Source organism: Oratosquilla oratoria, chromosome 18 (genome assembly GCF_046742065.1).
Source record: "Oratosquilla oratoria isolate Oo_2021 chromosome 18, ASM4674206v1, whole genome shotgun sequence".
Classification (NCBI taxonomy): Eukaryota; Metazoa; Arthropoda; class Malacostraca; order Stomatopoda; family Squillidae; genus Oratosquilla; species Oratosquilla oratoria.
In genome coordinates this window covers 15,261,967-15,286,966 of record NC_134794.1, presented here as the reverse complement: position 1 = coordinate 15,286,966, position 25,000 = coordinate 15,261,967, and the positions used below count along the sequence as shown (strand labels likewise).

General features: G+C 39.7%; 1 protein-coding gene across 8 annotated transcripts in view; it reads left to right on the top strand.

The window, feature by feature from the left end:
* The window catches only part of LOC143035072 (ras-GEF domain-containing family member 1B-like), a 333,289-nt gene that overhangs the window by 258,042 nt on the left and 50,247 nt on the right, over positions 1-25,000 (top strand). For 7 of the 8 annotated variants that reach the window (XM_076201577.1, XM_076201570.1, XM_076201571.1 and 4 more), the window contains one exon: positions 7,832-7,891. The exons of the other annotated variant lie outside the window; for it this stretch is intronic. In XM_076201577.1, the coding sequence (XP_076057692.1) occupies positions 7,832-7,891 (60 nt within the window). The remainder of the gene's footprint in view (positions 1-7,831; positions 7,892-25,000) is intronic. 8 annotated transcript variants of the gene reach the window in all.

Genomic DNA, 25,000 nt, shown 5'->3' with positions numbered 1-25,000 from the left:
CGTAGATGACAGTTATATACTCGACAGCCCAGATTTTACTTCACCTATTTGGAAGTAGTCGTACTATGCAAATATAACTTAAGTTCCAAAGTGTGTGGTATATTTGTCTATCAGGTATTTGCCTTTGAGGAAAGTGAGTTTATTTGTAGAGAAATTATATCAAATGATCAGTTGCCGAAATTGCATTTGTATAGCCAAAACATACGCTGTGTTCACGGTACGGCAAGTTAGATTTAGGGAGTTGTGTAAGTAATTATTAATACGTATTAGATTACTCGTACTTTTTCGTTACGGTAATGTCAAGTAGAATAACCTTTTTACTGGACATGGGATGGAAAAGGTGTGTAGATCCCACCAACTTCTGAATATTTTTTTTATCTAGAAAGGAATCGAAAAAGCCACTCGACAAGGCTAGACACTCCATCGTCACCCTCCTCTCTTGGGGAAGGCGACGTGTCGTGGCAGAAACCTGTGGGGTCAGATGAGGCAGCAGAAAAACAAACCTTCCTTGTGGCGAAAACCGATGACATGTGAAGGTCTCGTCTTGAAACGAAAGGTGAAATTAACCCACGCAAGCATAGGTTTGCGTGCACGCCTAGCCGATCAAACCGTCTTGCTTGAAAGCAACTGAAGAAATTCACCCAATCGTGAGAAAAGGAAGGCGGGATGCGCGTCATGGGCAGCAGCGTTTGTAAGCATCCGTTTTCTGTTGCTTCCGCTTATCATTTTTATATTTAAACATAAGCGTATACTCCCGCACACGCATCATACCACTCCTTGCCCAGGATGACTAATATTTCTCAAAGTAGAAACAGGGTGACTATGAGCTCGCTACCCGTCAACGTTTGAGAATGCTAAAAGAGGGCCGGCCAAGCGTTGGCAGTTGACGGCGTTGCGAGAAGCTTGCATTTCCCAGGCTGTTGCTGTGACGTCATCAGGGATCAATCAGCCATCGAAGAGTTCGTTGGTCCTCGCTTGTCATCTCGAGATGTTGGATAATATGTGCTCTGCTCAGTCCATCATGATAGAAAATATATATTAGCAGTACTTTGATGGCAAAGATGCGTGTTATGAGTATTTGTGTTATTATTTTACATGTGAGGGTCGGTCTTAGTTTGGATACGTTACTCAGTTTACTGAGTTTAAATTTTTGTGTGGGTTGGACGTCGCTCCGCCTTGCCAAAAAGTCTGACTGTCGCTTGTATTTTTTCAGTAGCGTTCGAGTATGAAAGACACACGCACACATATATGTGTGTGTATGTATATATATATATATATATATATATATATATATATATATATATATATATATACATATATTGTGTGTGTGTGTTTTTGTGGTTGAAGGTTTTGCAAATATATAAGTAGGTAGATATACAGGTGAATAAGTACTTGAATAGGAAAACAAATGAATGAGCGAGTTAAAAAAAAAAGAGAAATATAGGTATAGATGTTTGCTGCAATGAAATACTTTACTGATAACAGACCTTCTGGTCCATAACCAGGCTTGATGAAAGATAATGAATGTGATTGGGTAAAAAGACGAGGATTTTAATAAATACAAAAACAAAAAAGAATAGAATAAAAAGATGATACATTTATTTATTATTATTATTGTTTAAGAATATGTGGTTGCCAAAGTTGTTTCATCCTTGATCCCATTTTAATTCATCCAGCGATAATGACAATAAAAATGACAATGTTACAATTAGATAATAATCAAATAAATAGTCACCATTTACCCAAAAATCGCAGTACCTCCTATTTACATCAATCTTACGGGACGACCCCTGCTCTGAAAATCATGGTGGTAGACCAGAACTTTAAACACCAGAATAAAATCGTCATAGTCTTACGTGCGCATCCAGCCACCAAATTTGATGTACGGAAAGAAGAGTCAGTCTGTATTCCCCAACTTAGAATAAAAAACGGGAATATTGTTGCCTGACCTTTCCCAATTCTGCCTCACACGAAACACGATTGGTCAGTTCTGTCCCACTGAGACTGAATTATTTCTGGGACCGTTCACAGCAGCAGATGTCGACAGTATACCAAACGAAAAAGTATATCTATCTTTTTTCAACAATATCCTAGGAATTTCTGAACCGGTTTAAGTTGATAAACTAGGAGGTTTTATTGATGTCAGTAACTTAGATATTGTCAATGTCGGATATTGTCAATAGATAGTCCGTTATTACGACGACTGAGTTTATATATTTCGTTCTGGCTATAGCAAGACGGTTGTATTCAATTTTATTTATTTTTTTCTAATTTGTTCTAATTTATTTATGTTTTGTAGATTGGTTTGGCTTACGTACTATTATCCGAGTATTTATTTGTACGTTTATTTATCTTCTTTGTTTAATTATCTATCTTCGTATATTTATTTGCATGTTTATTTTTACTATTTATTTTTCTCTTTGTATATTGATTTATTTTTATTTATTGTTTGTTTGTTTGTTATCTCTGGTTAGGGAGATATGGCCATATCAACCCCAGTACTACGTTGGTTGTCTTAATTATTTTCTTCATACGAATAATTCGCCAGCCGACAGCTTGGATGAACACAAAATATAATTGAATACGCTTTATTATAGCTAACGTTATTGTGGTGCGTTGGTTTTGTCCTCACTTTGCACAACACGAATATATATTTGTTGGAGATGTATTTACCGGGTTAAACGCGTTTCACACGAGCAGTGTTTCGGCAACAAGTCTCCGTTTTCTCGGCAGCTTATTCCCGCTTTGCTCGTGTAATTCGCCGAGGAAAAGGGAACTTGGTGCCGAAACATTGCTCGTGTGAATCGCGCTTTATACTCGTAAGGTACCGTCCCTGTGTTCCCAATGAGCAAGTATGACCTTAAATTCACCCAGGAGTGTAAGCGTGTGTGTGTGTGTGTGTGTGTGTGTGTGTGTGTGTGTGTGTGTGTGTGTGTGTGTGTGTGAAGTCTTAATTAACTCGTTTATCTCAGAAAAGAAATGCGCTGTCAGATTTCGCTGCGATAAAAGAAAAAATATTTATGTCTGGCCACAGAGCAACTTGGGGTCATTAATCAAAAGAAACAATTCATCTTCACCGATTTGAATAAGTTTGTTTTAAACAGAATAAAATGTGTGGAGTTCGTCACCACTGTGACGTATCCTAAGTTCAATAAATTCGTCTGACGTCTAATGATAAAATTTACTGGTTATAGTCGCCTTAGTAGAGGAGAGGAATGGTTTTGGGAGCATCTGGTAAGGAATATCATGAGATTGTAAGCATTTGGTAAGGAATATAATAATTTTGGAAGCATTTGGCAAGGAATATAATGATTGTGGAAGCATTTAGTAAAGAGTGCAATAAGGTTGGAAGCATTTGGTAAGCAATATGACGAGATTGTAAGCATTTGACAAAAATATTATAATTTTGGAAGCATTTGGCAAGGAATATATATAATTTGGAAGCATTTGGTAAAGGAAACAATAAGGTTGGAAGCATTTGGTAAGGAATATAATTATTTTGGAAGCACTTGGTAAAAATATAATAAGTTTGGAAGCATTTAGTATGGAATAATATAAAGTTGGAAGCATTTGGTACGGAATACAATTAGATGGGAAGCATTTGATAGATGAGGGACGAGCCTACAGGTCGCAGTCCAACAACAACTGTAAGAATATTTGAAGATTGAGTTGAAGTCGCCAGTAGGATCGGTTGGGAAGTGAGGAGAAATCAATAGGTCCCAGTTGTTCTATACTCGACACTCTGCTTTAAGTATATCGGGTCGAACGGCAGGAGACCTGACGTTTGGAAGCTTCCAACAGAAGCGACTAACAAAAACGAGGCTGGCGCGGTCGTCGTCGTCGTCGTCGTCGTCGTCGTCGTCGTCGTCGTCGTCGTTGGGTCAGAAAGCGCGGGAAAGTAGCTGTCCGTTGGAATTTGAATTTCGTTTACTCATACTCTTTCATTTATTTGTTAATTTACTTGCTTATATATTTATGTATGTTTATCTATATATTTATTCATTTATTCGTTTATTTATGTGTTTATTATTGCTGTGGATGTGCTGTGTCTTGCGACACTGATTCTGACCCAGGCCAGTGGGTGAGATGCAGCGATTACCTCTCATCCAAGAGGAGCCAAGATAAGAGGGAGAGAAGGGGGTGGATGAGGGTGGAGTATGTGGGGATGGAATAGGTGAGAGTGGATTTTATGCCTATGTTTTTTGGCTACCTCCTTTGTTAGGGGGAAACAGCCTTTTGTATATGTATGTATGTATTATTTTTTAGAATGACCTGGATACCAGAAGAATGATTTCTTGATCTTCTTGAGGTATCGACCCACTGCTTTGATATAACTAGGTTTAGTCACATTTCAGCTGTATCTGCTCGCTGACAAGACAAAAAATAAATAGATAAATAAAAAGTAAAAAATAAAAAACTAACTTGTGGTAGACAAACCCCTCGAGGAGACGAATGTCGCAAATTCAGTGATTGTGACTTTTCGTTTTTCTTTTTTTTTCGCTTAATGCAATCAGAGAGAGAGAGAGAGGCTTTTCAGGCCAGAGTCTACCCCTCCCACCCCTCCCGTCCCCTTCCCTCGCCGAGGTGCATAAAATCGCCTAAACTTAAAAAAATAAATCAAATAGCGTAGACATATTACAGACGTTAAGCCTTTCTTGCTCTGAACGTTTACGACCTGAGAGATCTCGCGTCTGTGTAGTTTATAACGGTCGGCAAATTATAAGGTTGACGTGGTCAGATAAAACAGTGAAAATATTGCAGACTTGACCCTCGAAGTATCAGTGAAATTCAATTATAATATCAATATTGTTGCCATACATTTGTTATTATCATTTACATTCACTTCAGGATAACTTTTTTGGAAAAGTAGAAAGCATTCTTCATATAACTATGGTACATCTATGGGTCAGTTTCAGATGTCCGCAGTAGATTAAATTCGGAAGGCTGACACTCGCTCCCCGATAAAAAAAAAAAAAAGTGGCATCCGACATCATCGAAGAAAACTACCCCTTTCACACTAGGCAACTAGTGACGGTCACTAGTTGCCTACCAGTATTTTAAATTGAGCCTTTCACACTACGTCACTGCGGTTGCGCAACAGGCTTTGACTGTTGCCCGCTCGGTAACAAGTGACTGTCACTAGCAGTTGCCGTCACTGACCGTCTCTTTTTCTTGACCAGCAAAGCCAACGGAAGCACCTCCTCCATTGATGCCATTCTTTCGACTAACAAGATGATGAGAAAGGATTCCACAACTCGGTGACAGTCACTGGTTGCTTGCAGTTGCCCGAGACTTTCACACTAGACAACTAGTGACGGTCACTAGTTGCCTAGTGTGAAAGGGGCCTAATGGACGCGTTGGCAACTACGTCGGCAGGAGTAGAGCGGACATTGGCGGCCAGCTATGCATTTGTTGTATCTACTTTCAGGAAATTTTACCCAGCCAATTTGGAAAAGGAGCGTACGCATGTTGAATAGAATTGCCTGACGACAGAACAGAACAGATTTAAATCTTTGGACGCGACAAACTCGTCGCAGACTTCCGTTCAGATGTTAGTCGTTGCCAAGATCCGTTGAACAGATTTGAACTCTTGTGTTTTTCGATGCTTCGAGCGCATCTGGTATGTAAAATATGCCGAGGCGCGCGCGTAGAATTTTTATCAAATGCTGCTCCAATAATTATATATTTTTTCGTTTCAATTTATCAGGAATTTAGTTTTTCCACCTCATGGAGAAAAGGGGCTTCTCTTAACTAAATAAAATCACCTGGCGGAATCAAGACAACTAATGTGAGATCAGAGTTTAAATATTAATCCGATTTCAGCTAAATTAAAACAACAATATTGATTTATTGAATGTTTATGATACAATGATGGCTGTTTTAGGCCATCGACCTATAACAAAGACTTGACCTCCAATTCCTCCTCCTCCTCCTCCTCCTCCTCTCTTCCCCTAAGAAAAAAATACCGCATTTGCGGTCATGCATGTAACTGCGTGGTGGTAATGGTGGCCGCCACTTTCACCTCGGGACTGGAGAAGATAAAATATTAATTTGGGAGTTTTCAGTTTTGGGTGTGGCAACCAGAATAGAATGTATAAGTACGATTCCCCGTCACCTGAAGGTTACATGACACCTTCTTAGTTTAATAAAATCATCTGGCGTCAATCAGAATTAAGTTCTTGAGCGAAAGTTTCCGTACGGGTTATGGAAGCCAGCGTTGATTCCAATGTTTCCCTTGCAGTGGGTCTCAATGGGGGTGGGGGGTGGGAGGCTGGAACCCCTCAGGGGTCCTAAGGGAACCTCAGAGTCCCTAAGGTACTTCCTAAAAGGTCCCCAGTTGGAGGACTAGTGGTACTTTATGGATACCAAACGATTTTATTCTGTATTGAAAATGAACCCATTTCCACCTCGGGAGGCTTGGAAACAGCGCGGCATAAGCTTGGTACGTGTGAGCCAACAGGTTGGGAATCATTGATCTGTGTCACTGTATAAAGGAGACTTTCACTTAACCTGCCTGACCTCTAGTGTCGGTTTGGTGAAGCTGTAACATATTTTCTTTTAATTATCAATTTGTGAAAAAAAAAAAGAGAATTGAAAAAAAGAATTGGACTCCGCAGAAATTAGAAAAAAAATGTATCGCTGGTACGACATGAAAGCGTCGCAAAGGTCCACTGAATTTCTCCCAACCTATTTTCTGAGAGACTTGCTGAGCGTAATTACTGAAGCGACCCGAGCTAGCATTCTGGAGAAATTCGCAAAAATCCTTATTCCCAAGAGAGCGGCCAAGCTCACATTGTGGGTAATTTGCAAAACGTAATTCGCGCAGTGACCAGCGCTGCATTTTGCAAAGTTTTCGAGGACCTCCAAAGAGGGCTTTTGCTCTGTTGCAGCCAGCGATGGCGTCGTGTTTATAAACAAACTCAATAATTTAAAAAAAAATTATTTAGTCTTTTATTCATTCACACGTTAATTGATTAATTTATTAATTAATTTATCTATTACCTCTAGTCAACTAGTTTGATCATTCTTTTACCGACCATCTGATCAAATTCGACATTTTGAATAATATTTTATTTTGACTGAAATCAAAATGCTATTGGTTTTCTTATATGCAAGACGCACGTTTCCTAGAGTGATCCTACGAGACAGACGTGGGAGGGAATCATCTCCCGTCGTTCATCGTCAGAACCCATCAGTATCTTCACCTTCATCAGAGGGTGAAGCTCCGAGGGGCTGGCATTCGCTCCCCGGATGTGTCCCCGATTTCTTTCAACTTGAACTGTCTTTTCCCTCACTTTTTCACGTACGGACAACCGGTGATTCATCTCGTCTTCCCATTTTCACTAGCCAGTGAATTAGAAACAGACACACACAGTCCAACGCATCTTTTCGGAGATCTCTCCTTGAAGGCATAGGATCGTTGTCGACTACTGTAAGGCTGTGGGTTTCCAGTCAGTGAAATTGTAGGCAACAGTTATAAATGAAATTGTGTGTGTGTGTGTGTGTGTGTGTGTGTGTGTGTGTGTGTGTGTGTGTGTGTGTGTGTGTGTGTGTGTGTGTTGTATGCCTCCATGTACACACTACGTGTGTGTGCGCGTGAATATTAGAACATTCTCAGGATGTGGTTGCAGAACTGCAGACAATGCGGGATTTTATATTGTATTCTTTTATTTATTTCTTTATTTATTTACTTAACGATTTATTTCTTGACTTAGTTGTGCACTTGTTTATTTGTTTATTTATCTATTATTATTATTTTTAGTGTTATTATTATTATTTACTTATTATTTAGTCATTTGTTCGTTTATTTATTTATTTGAATTTGTTACAGCCCACCATATTTGGGACCCTAGCGGACGGTGGCAAAGGCGCTGCACGGGACCATAAAGTTGTAAGTAGAAATTATTTAGACTTTTACTCTAAAGTTAACCACCATACAGCCTCGAACTCACCTTTGTTCATCTTAACTTGGCAGAAATAGAAAATAAATAAATAAATAAATAGGACGAGGGAATAGATTAACATTTCTGGAAAAGAGTATTAGTCGAAGGAATAAGAAATAAATAAAAAAAGGTAGAGAAAGAAATTGTTGTTCAGTTTCACAAATGGTAAATCTTCGCCAAGTTAAGTTAAACCAAGTGGAGGTCACACTATACTAACTCGCTCTGTCTTTGTTCCCGAGGTCACACAAGTAAGTAGCATGCAGTGCCAAAAGCCTTCAAGACCAAAGGTTGCGTCCACACCTGTGTTGTCAACTTGTGACGAACATCATCAGCAGGCGTCGAAGGCCATTGAATGCCTTTATTTTATTATGCTTGCAACATATAAACTTTGTGGACACGTCCCAAGTTTGCGTCATGTTGGTCACATGTGTAGACTCACCCATCGTCTTTAGGACATGTTTACTACTTGTGTGGATACATGTATCCGTGGATAAGGCCTGTGTGGTTATGAAGTGGTTAATCAGTAGGAGACACACGAAAACAAGTACTGAATACATAATGAAGTGCGTAAGACAATAAGTAGATGAGTGGTGAGGTAAACGCCAAAAACCGTTGGAGTTTTAATAATGACGTTTCGTCCTCGAAAGACTTCTTCAGAGTGGTTACAAAGAAATAAAATAACAACTTAAATACTCCCAGCTTATCCCGTTCCTTCCCCGATCACCGTCGCTCCTCCCACACCTCTTCTTGGTTCTTCGCGAGGCCGAGCACTGGTGTGGGAGAAGCGAGGGTGAACGGGATAAGCTGGGAGTATTTAAGCTTTTATTTTATTTCTTTGTGTACACTCTGAAGTAGTCCTTCTAGGACGAAACGTCAGTATTAAAACTACAATGGTTTTTGGCGTTAACCTCACCACCCTTCCATTCACTGAATACATAATTCTACATGACACCCAGCTAAGATCTGGGTCAAAGGGTCGTGGGCTGGTTGGGGTGGTGGCTGGGTAGGGGAGGTATTGTTACTGTAAGACCTAATCTAAGGCTTGATCCTACACGTATCTGAACATATATAAGAATATAAGAATAAAGGAGGCTGCAAGAGACCATAATTCCTGCACTAGGCAGTTCCATGTCCCGTACCACCTGTCATCCCTATCCATACAGTTATCTAATCTTCTCTTAAAACAAATATTTGTTTCAGCGCTCACAACATGGTTACTAAGTCTATTGCATTCGTTAACCATTATTAGTAAACCAATTCTTTCCTATTTCCTTCTTAAACCTAAATTTGTCCAATTCAAATCCATTACTATGAGAACTGCCTTGCTGCCTTAATATGATGACCTTGCCTGCATCACGCATATGAAATCCCTTGACCCATTTCAACACCTCTATTAGATCGCCCTGCACTCTTCATCTACATAGAAAAGAACTTGGCAATATGAACGGGTACAAGAGTTATTAGTCTTTGCTACAAGTGTGGACACCACATTAGTGTTTGCCACATGTTGACCACAGGTGGAGACACACCTAAACGTTGACGTCATAATCAATCAGGGTTTAAACTCATTCCACCAAAAACACATACTTCACGTAATTTGTAGCGTCGCCATGTAAATCACACGCGTTTATTTATTCACTTATTTAGTTAGCAAGTTAGTTAGGTAGATATTTAGTTAGTTTTTGTGCTCGTGAAATATTTTAGCCCTTCGTGGATTGTGAAGCCTTTGACATGATCTCAGCTTCGAGCTCTTCTCTCGCTTCCCGTCCTCTTGGACTTTCCATGTCAAGGAAACTTCATCTTTAACGACTTGATTGACCCCCCCCCACCCCACCCCACCCCACCCTACTCCAAGCCCCTCTCCAACCACCGCGTCTCTCTCTCTCTCTCTCTCTCTCTCTCTCTCTCTCTCTCTCTCCCTCTCCCTCTCTCGTTTTCTCTCCATTTCTACTGCCTCTGCCTGTGTGTCTTGTCACATGTTAAAAAAATATGTATTGGGGTCTAGACCTTTGGGCATTTGGGGGGGGATGTGGGGGATTGAGGGGGGGGAATGTCCGGGGGGGAATCCCCGCCCCCCTTTCCTTCAGGTCCCGCGTTTTTTTCCGAAACTGGAGAACAGGAAGAATAAAAATATGGCTTTTGGCAAGGCTCCTTAGGCGGTGTATCAGCTGTGAATAAGATTAACATATTTTGGTGGTGTCTGAGAGAAAGTTAGCGAGAGAGGAGAGAGAGGGGGAGAAAGAGAGAGAGAGAGAGGCAGAGTCTTTCTCCTTCAGATGCAAAAGAATCGTCTTTCTGTAGCCAGAAACAAATCAGTAAAGTGCTCCACGGTGTCGGCATTTCTTTCTACGCTGTGGCCTGCAAACCTCCTGCGGGTTTTAATCTCGAGTTAATGAGGTGAAGCCTACGCCAGGAGGCACTTAACTGTGGCCGGAACCGCCGCCAGTCTTTTGTTCCTTCTTCATCTGTAAGGGTGTTTCCTCGGATGAATAAAATTGCATGGCGGTAGCTACAAGAAGTGTACGAGTCTTCAGTAAGGACGGAAGAGGGTCATCAAGCTACGCCGATTTGTAGTAGAAGCGGTCACCTGAACCCTGAGTACTAGGAACATAGTTTCTGAGATATTTTGTAACAATATGAGTTTTTTGCTATTTCGACACCAGACGGAGTCATTTATATCAAAAGGATAGGACTCCCAATGATATTTGGGTGATCTTTGAAAAGTTTAGTGTCCGCATACTCCCCTCTCAGACAATGTCTATGTGCAGAAAGTATGGTGGATCAGTCCAAATTTACCTAAAAATATTTCTTTACTATACAAAAACCCACTAGCGCGTGCACACACACACACACACACACACACACACACACACACATATATATATATATATATATATATATATATATATGTGTGTGTGTATGTATACTGGAATCCCTTGGAGGCAGAATCGCTTAAACAATCAATGAGTAGAGCACGACTGAATTCTCACAGATATTAATCTCGTTCCTGATATTCCATTTTCCTGGTATCGAGATTAACAGGAAGAAGATTAATTACTGTGGAAGAGCTGTCAATTTCAGTGTAGATGTATATATATATATATATATATATATATATATATATATATATATATATATACATATATATATATATATATGTATATATATATGTATATATACATATACATATATATATATGTATATATATATACATATGTATATATATAATATATTATATATATACATATATATATATATATATATATATATATATATATATGAGTGGAAGGGCGGTGAGCTAAACACAGAGAACAGTTGAATTTTTATTCATTGACGTTTTGTCCTGGTGAGGACGAAACGTCAGTGAATAAAACTCCAACTGTTCTCTGCGTTTAGCTCACCACCCTTCCACTCATTTGTCTTCCATACTTCAACATATATTATTGTATATATATATATATATATATATATATATATATATGTATATATATATATATATATGAATGCTGATGTTCATTGAGATGTGCCATTTTTTCGGCAAATGATCTTTGATCAATGGTTTACATAATAAAAAAAAATGTAATTGCTGAAGACTTGTGCCAGCAACCGTGAACACGAGCTGCTCTTTGTCTCATCTTTCAAGCAAAACCTATTCGGTATTGAATGATCATGGAACTGCTCTACGTAACTCTAACAGCGTGAATTTATTAGCTCTTCTTATTTACATAAATGCTCTTTGTAGTCCAATTAGATTAATTAATTGATTAATTAGTTAATTAATCACCCGTGGTGTCAGAGGCTGTAGTAGACGTACTGTGACATTAATGCAATTAGAAAATGTGAGAATTGATATTTAGAAAAAGTACACGACATTTCAATCTAGGAAACTAGTATTACTTCTAATCCTCTCGCTGTGATTGAGTTTGTTAACTCAACTGAATAAAATCGCCTGGCGAAAGCTAGAAATAATTATTAAATTCGTTAGACAGCAAAAGATGAAGAATGTATGTTCATTCACTTCCAAACATGAATAGATGAACAAAGAATAAACAAATTAATAAGTATATAAACAAACAAGTACACGACTAAACAGGGAATATTTATGATAATGAATATAGACAATGAATAAGTAAATAGAGAAACAGATTAAACTGTTTCTTCACTGGCTGACCCCACCTCCCCCCCACACCCTCCACTCCCTCTTTCTCAGGGGAAAAACTTTGGGAGTTTTTGTGGAGTCTTGAGGATGATGCTGTTAGGCCAATTAGCACCAGCTATTAGGGGGCCCCGTAGGAAGCATACGTAAACAGACCATTTATCACCTCCCTAGCAGAGAGAGAGAGGGGGGAGGGATAGGGGTGGTAGATTTAACAGTCTGTTGAGTATGTTGACTTGTATCAAAATTGTTGCTGTAGGAAAGCAGCGAAGGAAAGGGCCACAAGGGGGATCTACTCAAGCCAGCAAGAGTAGAGAATGGGAAACATTCCAATTTGGGGTCTTCTTCCGTTTTCTTTCTGGGAAACATAGAGTAACTGTAGACGCCTTCCATGTTATCCCATCTGATGTACTGGGGCTTGGTGTGAGTTTATTTTTATTATTATAACAATATTATTATTATTATCTTTTTTATTATCGTTATTATAGTTGTTATTATTTATTATTTCTTCTTTCTCTTCGTCGTCTTCTTCTGGTTCTTTTTTTATTATCGTTATTATTGTTGTTATTATTATTTCTATTGTTTCTTCTTTCTCTTCTGCTCCTGGTTCTTCTTCTTCCTCTTCTTTTCCACCTCCTCCTCCTCCTCCTTCTTCCTCTTAATCTTTTTCTTTTTCCTCTTGATCTTCTTCTTCTTCTTTTCCTTTTTCCTCTTTTATTTCTTCTTGTTTCTCCTCTTCTTATTCCATTTTTTTATTTCTCCTTGCCCCCCTTCTTTGTTTCTCCTTTTCCTTTTCTTTTCTTCTTTCCCTCTCTTTTCTTCCTTTCCTCCTCTTCTTCCTCCTCTTCATATTTCCCCTGGTCACACACTGTTTTGATAAAGAGTTTGTTTTTCCACATAAAAGGACTGTGGTCACAGTTGGTCTGTGCCAGGTCAGAACACCCGTAGTATGGGAGGAAATTGGTCCATATTGTGAAATTCACTTTTTCTCGATTTTACTTTTTCCTCCACATATTGACATTTCACCCCCTCCGGCCACATGTGTTGTTGTTTCTCTAAAGAAGATACATGTCCCTTTCCATCAGTGTCATGACCTCTTTTTTTTTTTTTTTTTTTTTTTTAAGGCTATCGACCCATAAGGGGGTCATTAAGCCTGGTGTGAAGATGTTCAGTCTCTACGTTTTTTCGTTTTATTCTATTTCATGACCCGCGGCTGGTGAGTCACAAATGTACCATTGCCGACACCAAAACCTGACGCTCGCTGTATCGAGTCGATGCAATTATATCTTTCCTTGTTAGTATTTAATGTTTTCATTATATTGAGTAGTTTCCTTATAATTAATGTGATTTTTTGTGAACGAATTTGTAGTAGTGTAGCATCAACGAAAGGAATGTTTGCATAGTTTAGGTAAATAACGAATTCTCATTAGTCAAAGAAATAAGATAATTATTGTCTTTATTTTGAGAGTCGTTCTGCCCACGGCGCTATATAGAGTGGTCACTTGGAATGTGAAGGACGCAGAAAGGAAGAGTTTAAACGAGTTTGAGATGAAGTGCCGCCTGAGAAGTATAGTAGGTGTTACAAGGATGGATAGCGTGATAAACGTGAAGGTGAGGCGGAGAGCTGGGATGGAAAGAGAGCTGTCAAATACAGCACATCAAAGAGTGATGAGGTAGTTTGGGCATATGGAAACTATGAATGAGGAACTGCACAGGAGGATCAAGAATAAAGTGAATAAACTTGTTGAAGGGGGTATCGGATGTGAGAGGAATGTCTGTCGAGTACGGGAGAGAGCATGCAGAAGATAGGAGTAAATGGAGAGTGCTCGTAAATGGATGAAGATATGACGTGGCCTGAAGGGATGTCCCTCTTGTTTGGTCCGTATTTTTTCCAACTGGTTGAAGGGGAGGTGATAACCGTATAATAAAACGGTGATGGTCAACTAGATCATATTGACCGGCTGTGCTGTGGAGGCGCTGTGTCTTACTGCATTGGCTTTGGCTTGAGCAGTGTGGCAGAGTCAGGGATAAACCTTTGTGCACGAAGTGCTTATATGAGATAAACAATGAATGGGTTTATGATTTGGTTTAGTAACCCGTCTTGTAAGAGGGCCCTTCGGTATATACATGTGTTGGTGTTATTATTGTTATTGTTAATGATAATGATAATGTTTATTTGACAATGAATCAATATACATGAAGTGCAGATAATGAAAAGAACAAATAGTTCGAAATAACAATTACAATTGCCGAGGATAACACAAAAAAGCATGTTGTTATTATTATCATTATTATTATTGACATTATTGTCATCTTCATCATTATTATTATTATTATTATTATTATTATCAATGTCATTATTATTATTATTACTGTTGTTATTGTTCTTGTGTTGCGTTTGTATCATCATTATCAGTATAATTTCCAGAGTATTTTAGGAATTTATTCTCATGAAATATTTCCATGAACACGGTACAGCTGTCTACACATTTTCTTGCAATTTGTCATTTACGATCTGATTATTCTGCTTTAGGTTAGGTTAGGTCAAGTCGCCTGGAAACTACTATTTCCATTCTAACTTGAGTGCCAACATGATGATTTTGCTAGAAATTGAATAGAATATTTCTTCAGTCTTCCATTCTATTGCTGATGATCGACTCGTCAGTTGGGTTAAACGTCAACAGAATTATCTTCCTTTGCGATCTCTACCACCTGATATCTTTGGTAGAATGATTTTGTTTCCAAGGATAGAAACGCTGGATAGAAACGAGTGACCTCCTTCGGCATGGGGCCCTGCCCTCCTGTGAATAAAATCGTGTGACGTTAGCCAGAATAAAGCATATCAACGAATACCGTCGGACGGAAGGCTTGGTTGGATCCAAGCATATCCTTGGACTGTTCCAATTTTCTGCATTTTTTTTTTTTTTTCACTGAAGCGTTCCAGGTTCCAGGTCTTATACCTGTCCATTCCAGCCTCATTCCAGTCGACCAGTAATGGCGAAATGATAAATCGTTCTCTGACAATCCAATTACAATATCAAAACACTTGACAGTTTTGCGTATTCATTGCCGCGTTTCGAGTCTGCTAGTGCTGCGCTTGACTAAATAATTGAGGTGTAAATCCCATGTTGAAACCATAGGCTGGATTCATTACAGCGTTCTTTAACCGCATGCATGATAACGTGAGCTCATTATTTGATTTTACGTAACTTGCGAAAAATGGAGAGTTTTCTCTGTATCGGGAACATCGGATATTTGGAAATTCACAAATTTTGATTTTTTTTATTACAAATATTCGAAAATTTGTCTCAGGAATTTGGAATATGATACAATTCGGAACTTGACAATCCAATTAATAAATTTCTTTTTCAGAATCGTAGATGTTTCCAATAGAGAGAACTGTCTTGCTTTCATAATATATTCCTAATCATATAATGAAATTACATACATTTCATTAGCCCGGGTTCGAATCCTACTGTCTCTAGTGATTACCCAGGCAACCCGAACACTAAGGGCAAAGGTGACGGGGAACTCCCATGAAACAAATTCTTAATGTGGCGAGTTGGTTTCGTTCCCTGTGGGAGAATACCGACCGCTACGCGTCTCCCGGTGTAAGCGATCCCCATCCTACCATTTATGGTGAAATTGTGCGTTCGAGTAAGATCATAAAAGAGGAATGATTTTTTTCTTTATTTACATTTGCGTCGTAACCACGAGAACGCTCCTATACTTTCGAAACAGCCGCAAAACTGAACATATTTTTCGAAACCAACACACTGAAAGAATTTCATTCAAAAATGTAACGAATTTATACACATATATATATACTATATAGCGCGGGGTATTTATATTTTACGTGATTTATCGTCTCGTAGAATATTTTTGGAGAAAAACTCTCGTATTGAATTCCCTTCTTGGTAACAGTTCGTAAAGATGTGTTCTTTACTGTTTTCGTTTTTGCCTAGTTAATGAATTACATTCAATTAAAAGCAAAAACGTAAGATGAATGAAAGATAAATGATAAGATAATTGTCTTTAATTCACAACCTTTACAGATTCATATCTCATAGTCTAGAATATATATATATATATGTGCATATATGTGTGTGTGTGTGTATGTCTGTCTCACTCATTTTCCCTTTCACTCTATCTTATATGTGTGTGTGTATGTCTCTGTCACTCACTTTCTCTTTCACTCTCTCTCTCTCTCTTTCTTCCTCTCTCTTTTTCTCTCTTTCTCTCTATCTGTGTGTGTGTGTGTGTATGTGTGTGCCAAGACAAATGGCAATCACTTGTAGCTTTGGGGTCCACGCAGGGAGACCTGTTACCACTCTTCTATGGCACGAATGGGGAGGGGGGGTTTGTGGGTGACTAAAGACGTGGTATTTGGGAGATTGTGGGAGATGTGAGTCACCCATGGGGAGACAAAAGGAAGTGGGAAGTGTAGCGCAAGGGAATGGGGGGAGGGGGAGGGGGAGAAAGGGACGACGAGAAAGAACCTGGGAGGAGGAGGAGGAGGAAGACGAGGAGTTCGGCGAAGAAGACTGAAGAGGCGAAGTCTTCCCGAAATGGGATGGATGAGGCAAGAGGATCAAGCGGAAACTCGGCGAGGAGACGAAGAAGAAGGACGGAAGTACTGGCACATAAGGGGACAAGGTTTTTTGGGGAGATTGGGGTGTGTGTGTGGGGGGGGGAAGGGGCAGGAGTTGTGGAGGACCGACAGAGTTGTGGGGGTGGGGGGAGGTGGGGGGTAGGGGGGCGGAGCAAGGGAGGCAAGGGCGGATGGAGCTCTGGTCGCGCCAGTATCGATGGAGAGGTAGGGCCGGGAGGACGCGAGCGCGTGAGTCTCTTGGGGGTCGTGTATCTCGTCGTATCCTCGGCATCTCGCGCTTGCGTGTGTCTGTGGTGTATCCGAGTGTACCCAGTGCATCGAAGGGGAGAATCCTCACCGTGAAAAGTGTTCAAGATCGTTTTTCCCACTGATAACGCTTTCCAATTCGACGTGTTTTTTTGTGTATCGTGTTTGTAGCAGGGAAGGATGCCTATCACTCTGTCGACAGAATATCATAAGGCACGGTGCAAGTCGACAGTAGTGACCGATGTGTCATAGGTCTATAGGGTGAATGTAAACATGCAGGCGTAAGCCCGCGCACGCACACATACACACACACCATATATATATATATATATATATATATATATATATATATATATATATATATATATATATATATATATATATATATATTGTATATGTGTGCGTATACGTGCGCGCTAGTATGTGTAACATATTCATGCGCTGGCATTGCATGTTTTATAAGACGAAACCTCTTACCCCGAAATGTTGGATTTGCGAACTCCACATGACCAAATCTTCTCGTCACTTATATTAACCCTTTCTTTACCAAATTGCTTATACACACCTAGAGAGAAAGAGAGAGAGAGAGAGAGAGAGATGTAGACTACCTCCGACAACCTACTGACTGGATTCAACCCCCAGTACTTCCTGGGGCTTGGGGGGTGCTATTGGTATGTAAAGAATCATCTGGTGGTATCTAGAACAACAGAGAGTGCCACCAGAGGGGAAGGTGGTGCCACGGTAAAGAAAGGGGGGAGGGAGTGCCACCCGGTACTGAGGGGGTTAACTAAAGCGAAGCACGAATATAATCCTTAAATCCTTACCCAACTCCTTCCGATCCCTCCTGTATGGTACCTCATACACACCTACAATACCTCTTCACTTCTCCCCAGCCACCACGGTCTCTTCTTTCTCTCCTTATTATTCCATAAATACTTTATCCCGTTATTATCCCTCCCCTTACCCATTCCTCCTTCCTCCTCCTTCCTCCTCCTCCCTCCTCCTTCTTCCTCACCCCTTGTACCTCATCCATGTACATCCGCCTCATACATTTCTGTACAGTATCAGGCTCTCCTACCACCGTAATTTTCGTCTCTCCATCCTTCTTTTTCCGTCCAGCTTTGGAAATTTATACGGTCATTCTTTTTGCACCCTATATTTCCTTTTCGGGTTTTCCTGGTAACGCATGGAGTGGATTAGAATAAAAAAAAGGAGGTCGATGTACAGTGTGCGTAAAACATTGCGACACCACGGAACGGAAAAGAAAAGAAAAATAAATAAAAAGGAGTGTCTAAAAACAGAAGGTTATATGTGTGTATGTGTATATTTATATATATATATATATGTGTGTGTGTGTGTGTGTGTATTGGAAACTGGTATGTTATAACACATTTGTAAATGTTCACTATAAACCCACTATCGGAGAAATAATATCGGAAGTACAGGAAAACTGTATATTTCGACTACTATCTGTAGTCCTCTTCAGCAGAAGAGGACTACAGATAGTAGTCGAAATATACAGTTTTCCTGTACTTCCGATATTATTTCTCCAATAGTGGGTTTATAGTGAACATATGTGTATATATATATATATATATATATATGCAAAATAACCACAGGAGAAGGAATTTTTTTAGACAGTAAGCACTTTCGTATATTACATCTTCAGACTAAATGCATTTAGTCTGAAGATGTAATATACGAAAATACTTACTGTCTACAAGTTTCCTTTCTCCTGTGATTATTTTGCATTTTTGTATCACGGTGATGTAATTGCTTGCACATATATATATATATCGCTGGGACATTGTGACAAGTTGATGAAGGTGGAAAAAGAAGTCAGGGATCTAGTTCCGAGTTTTTGAGTTTATTCCTGACCGGTTTCGCTCTGTGATTCTTCCTTCTTCATTCCTCTGAAGAAGCATAGAGCGAAACCGGTCAGGAATAAACTAAAAAACTCGGAATTAGACCCGTGGCTTCTTTTTCCACCTTCATGTGTATATTACACACATAAGGGATGCACCCACTCCCACCCATTCCACTCCCATCCACTCCCATCCACCATCCTTTCCTCCCTCTCATCTTAGCTCCTCATGGATGACGTGTCATCCCTGTATCCCACCCACTGCCCTGGGTCAGAAGCAATGCAGCAAGACACAGCTGTGGATGTACCCCGTGGATAAAAGGCTCACCCCTGATCCCGGCACCCACTCGGGTCAAAGGGCAATGAAGCGAGTCACAGCGCCTCCATATCAGGGCCGTGCAGGCTGAGCAGGTTTACCCCGACTTCTTCATTATATAACGACCCCCCCTCCCCCTCCCCACCATTCATTCATTCATTCATTCGAAAAATATTTACGGAACTGACAAGAAGAAATCCTTGGGTCGCATTTTTTTTTCATTCATTCACTCTCTCTTCCTTACTCGACAAACATTCCTCTTGTATCCCTCCTCCCACACCTTTATCCCGTCCCCCTATCTCATTCTTTGTCTTTTTCGAATTAATTTCATCCTCTCATGATTTTCTCACTTCTGTTTTGTTCTCCTTTCTTTACTTTTTCTTTGTATTTGCCCAAACCACCACAACACTTCTTGATCCACTCAATCCGACATCTCTTAATCCACTCCCGTTCCTCCACTTGCCTCTACAGTTCTCACTCTATCTATCTTCATCGTGTCATGTACTATACTTCTAAAGGGCTATTTACGTTGTCAACGGTTTGTCAAACAAGTTTTTGAAGTGATGTTTGACCGTGTGAATGAGGTATTTGGTTGTCAAACATGTTTGTCAAACGTGTTTGACAAACAAATACTCCGTTCACACTGTCAAACAGCACTTCAAACACTTGTTTGACAAACCGTTTGACCGGGCTTGATGGCACAGTGGTAGCGATCGTAACTGCTGTCACGACGGCCAGGGTTTGAATCCCGCCCAGGGCTGAAATAATTTCAGTATCGTTGCACTGCGAGTCGTTACTCCAACTCTCGTGGGCTGGGAGCTCGGGGTGTGTGTGTGTGCGTGTAAGGTCACAGCATTTACCCATAGATCGGTCATATATGAGCTCTGAGCTCTTTTGCGGGAGGGGAATAGCTGTCGATCACGAGTCCAACACATGATCCAAGACCATGGTGAATCACACACACACACATATCCCCGTCTGCCTTAAAAATTACGTTGGTTTCATCATGCTTATCACCGTCCCAGCTTTCGTTCCTTGTCACATTCTCTTGGTTGCCAAAGCCCCTTTTTTCCCATTCACGGTGCTTCATCTATTTTACTCTCCATTTCCTGTTCCTTTCTTTCCATCCTCACCGACGCCCACAGCAAGTAACAGGTCCCCACTGTCAGTCTCCACCCACTTGCTCCTCATTTCAATACAGTTCATGTAATGGCCTTACTACCCGCTTTCCCTGTAGAGGACGGAACTGGATTTCCTGGCCCCCTAGACGCCGTTGATGTGGTTTTCCAGGACTGGATAAAGTCAACTGGTAAAAGAATAAGATTTAAGTCAAGGTTTTCAATGGGTTAATGGAAATGAGTTTAATCATTTCGTTGTAAAGGTGTTTCCTTTATATGAATGAAATCGTCTGGTGGTGGGAGATTGGATAAAGATACGAGTTCTATGACGAAGTGAAAGGATTAAAGTGAAATGCATCAGAAAGGAGAAATAGTTAAAGTGAATTATTGTTATTGTTTTTTATTTATTTTATTTTTATTATTATTTATTTTTGGCTACCTCACTTGTAAGGGGGAAAAGCCGTTGGTATGTGTATGTATATAATTATTATTTATATATTTAATTAATTAATGAATTTATATATTTATTTTGCTACATTATTTGTGAGGGGCAAAAGCCGTTGGTATGCGTACTGTATGTATGTATTATTATTTTCTTATTTAATTATCTATTTTATTTTATTTTATTTTTATTTTACATTGAAGTCCAACCTCCACTCATGAAAGAATTCTTTGTGAATCTGGGACAAAAGGATGGCACCGAAAATGAATGAATAAATAAGTATAAAGAAATAAATACAGTAGATAGGTGAAATGAATATAATTAATCTTTGTTAGTAACCTTCCCCGCCATGTAAGGACGCATTATCCCTAAGGCAGAAAGATCACACACACACACACACACACACACACACACACACACACACACACACACACACACACACACACACACACACACACACTACATGTGTGAAGAGAGTGATACAGAATTCTACACAGAATTATTGATTCATGATATATTGGATAAAGGACTAATATAGTATAAATATATATATATATATATATTTAAGACAATTTGAAATTACATTTCACCATTGGGAACAACAGATAGGGTCCTACGAGCATAGGTCTTTTACTGTATAGTACAACTAGGTTAATACACTATATCACATCCCTCACTGTTGTGTTGGTAATGGGTTTAATTCAGGACACGAAGACTGATTCGTGTTAATTAATATTGATCATAGGTAACTTTCAACATGTCTTTATTTGTATGTACAGGTATGTATGTATGTATGTAATCATTGTAATGTTTGCAATGAATGTTATTGTTTTTAAATAGAAGCATAGTTGGTTTGACGTCAGATCTGCTTTCTATTTTTCAACGTATCTTTGGATTGTATAGACATTTCCTATATGGATATAGTTTTCATACATACTATAGCACTTCGATGATGGTTAGTTGTTATAGAATATCGTTTTATCAGCGTTTCTTTCATTTGAGACAATCTCGCGCCGGGGTTTGATGAAAACATAATCATTTCTGTGTCCATTTCTCTACGTATCAAGATCCGGTGAAGTTGGATCACCCAAGTAGGTCACGGCACCAAGGCACTGTACCTCGAGCACCATCAGGTCACAACACCACGTAATTAATCCCTCAGTAAGATGCTTACGCTGGAATTCACGTCGAGTAAACATACTTCGCTCATGTACAGCGCGCGCAACGAGAACGGGTTCACGTTAGTGATGGGCGTGACGCCCAGGCACCCTACAAGCTCCGTCTATAAAGAAAAAGAAATGAATAAATGATGATAATTAGAAATAAAGTTAAATAAAAAGGGAAGGTACATAGACACGTAGCAATCGTACAATATGATTAGACAAAGAGAAGGGTGAAAATAAGTCTTAAACTCAAAGTCTAAAGGGGCTTTTACGCTGTGAAATAGTTTGTCTTACAAGTGTTTGAAGTGACGTTTGACCGTGTGAATGGGGTATTTGTTTGTCAAACACGTTTGACAAACGTGTTTGACAACCAAATACCCCGTCCACATGGTCAAACATCACTTCAAACACTTGTAAGACGGAACAAGGATAAAGCCCACGTTCAAGGGGAAGATAAGGACCTACAACAGTGAAGCTCTATCGCCCTCAAGAACTAGTACTCAAAAATAAATAACATCACCGATGATCATAACACCGGCCTGTTTACCGCAGGGGACGATCCAACCCTGGGGTGATTGAAATGGAGGCATTTATAATTTGCGGAAATTGCGGATCAGGTGCGAAGACTAGGTTAGGTTAGGGTTAGGTTAGGTTCCGCGTGATCCGCAAGCCCGCAGTTTCCACAAGTCAGCAAAGTCCACAAATTTCACAAATCCGCAAATTCACCAAGTCCGCAAATCCCACGAGTCCGCAAATTATAGATTCCCCTGAAATGGTGTCCGTTCTCAGACACAATATCTCTTGAGAAGAACAGCTGTACATCCGGGAATTGTAGACTGGTGGTGTAGTGTCGCTGTCGTAGATCCGGTTGGGATCAACTGTCACGTCCAGCCCAATGAAACTAATAGTCACAATGAAGTTCTAGTTTAATGCGATTTGGTTAAATAGTCAGCCACTTGATTATAAAAAAAAAATCCTACTTTCCTAACCTTCTACTACTTGTACTGAACCTTGATTCTGCATCTGTGAACTCTTTGTATTCTTTCAAACCAGTGACTTCATATCTAAAGTTGTGGGGATCCTTTACTCCCCCAGCAACTCTGTTCAACTCGAATGGATTCTATTTTTACCCCTGAAGGCACCAACATCCTTAGTGATTCTATTCTTACCTCAAGGCATCCTTCATCCTTAAGCTAAGTGCCGCACTTGCCCTCAAGAGGAAACAGGATCTTGGCCCAGCGTCTTCTCGTAGTCTTATTGATGTCTGTCGCAAACCATTTGACCAAAATCAAAACTATTCTTCGAGTCTTCGCCAATTTCCCCCCATGAAGGGCCGAAATTATACTGTTTTCATATTTTTCACAATATCTTGTCACTGTAAAACGTCATGCTCTTATTTGTATTTCGGTGGTAATGATTCAGTGGTCATGAACTTTCTTGTTCATGAACATTGGGAACGGTGACTTTCGATAGGTTTTTGGCTTTTGGCTTTTGGCTTTTGGCTTTTGGAGGTCCTTGCTCAGAGTAGACGGGTGCCCTAGTTTCTAACCTCTGACCCGTGACCAGGATTCGAACTCACTCGATCAAAGGATTACAAAGGCTGAGCATGCCGACAGGGGACCTTTTGGTCCATAACTAGGTCGGATGCGAAAAAAATATATTAATGATAAATAAAAAGTAATAAATAAATAAATAGATAATTAAATAAAATAAGAATTATTATAATATAATATATAATAAAGAATAAAATAAATAAATGCAATAAGGATTACAAAGGCGGAGCATGCCGACAGGAGACCTTTTGGTCCATATCGTATAGTAAACTCAAATATAACAAAACTAACAACGTCCTTTTCTCTCTAGTGCAGCGTTTCTCAACCAGGGTTCTGCAAAAGGTTATTGTAATAATGTAATATAGACATCATCCTAGCTAACCTATTATTACGACGAAAATGAAATGAGAAAGATATGGTATATTTTTTTTTTTTTTTTTTTGCGCAGGGGTTCCTTAAGACATGCCATTTATTCTAAAGGTTACGCAAGGGTAAAGGGTTGAGAAACGCTGCTCTAGTGTGTGTTTTTTCGTTAGTTTTATATAGTATGATTATATTCCTGGCACTGACAGGGGCCAGCACACCGCTGAATGGTTTTCATATGATTCGGGCCTGCGAGCAGTAATGTGCGTTTATGGGTTATAAAAAGCACTGATAACTTTCAGTTTGCCTTTATTAGTGCTATGTAAGTAGTTCGTGTAAAATTTTGTTATGAGCGTTGCAACAACTAGTCTGGTGCCATTGGGGCGGGTATAGCTCTAAGGCAACGTTTCCCAACCTTTCCCGACCATAGCACCCCCTGTTGTCATGTCTAAGCAGTCCAGCACCCCTGTCTTGTTATTAGAGGGATAAAAGAAAGTGAAGTGTACTGCTTGATGATTTATTTTCTTGATTCCTTAGAACTGAAACAAATTGACAATATTGTTTGTAGAAGTAAGAACACCCTAGAAAAATAAAATAGCATGGAAATTTTCATATATGCGCAACTAGGTAATCAATGATACATATATCAATGTGATTTTTGTGTGCATCGCTTCCCAGCACCCCCTATAATTGATTTCAGCACCCCAGGTTGGGAAACGCTGTTCTAGGGATATCAAGCTGACTACAGCACGTAGTTATATAGGTTACCCATGTTGGTAGAGCGTTGGTGAGGCTCATACACACCCATGTTTTCGTCCCTCTTATTGCCGTATATGCCCCGACCGAGGCTTATGAACTTGAAGAGATGTTCCATGTCTTGCTTCTTTCTACCGTCGACCATTGTCAGTCACGAGACATTTTTTTTTTTCGACTTCAATGTGGTTACCGGTACCAACAGAACCTGTGCGTTAGTCTTCGTGACTGAGGAACAAACGACGCTAACATTTCTCTCCTGAATTTTGTAAAGTCCAGAGAGTTGAAGATTTGATGATTCCAGGTTCCAGAGATGAGAGATACACCGATGGACTTGGATTAGCGATGGCGAAGGTGTAGCAAGGATATTAATCAATACTAGTTAACATTTGTTGGAGGACACTGCAGAGTTCCAAAGGTTTACTGGAGTGTTAAGTCTTTTGGGACCGATTAATTATATATTTGTTGTTG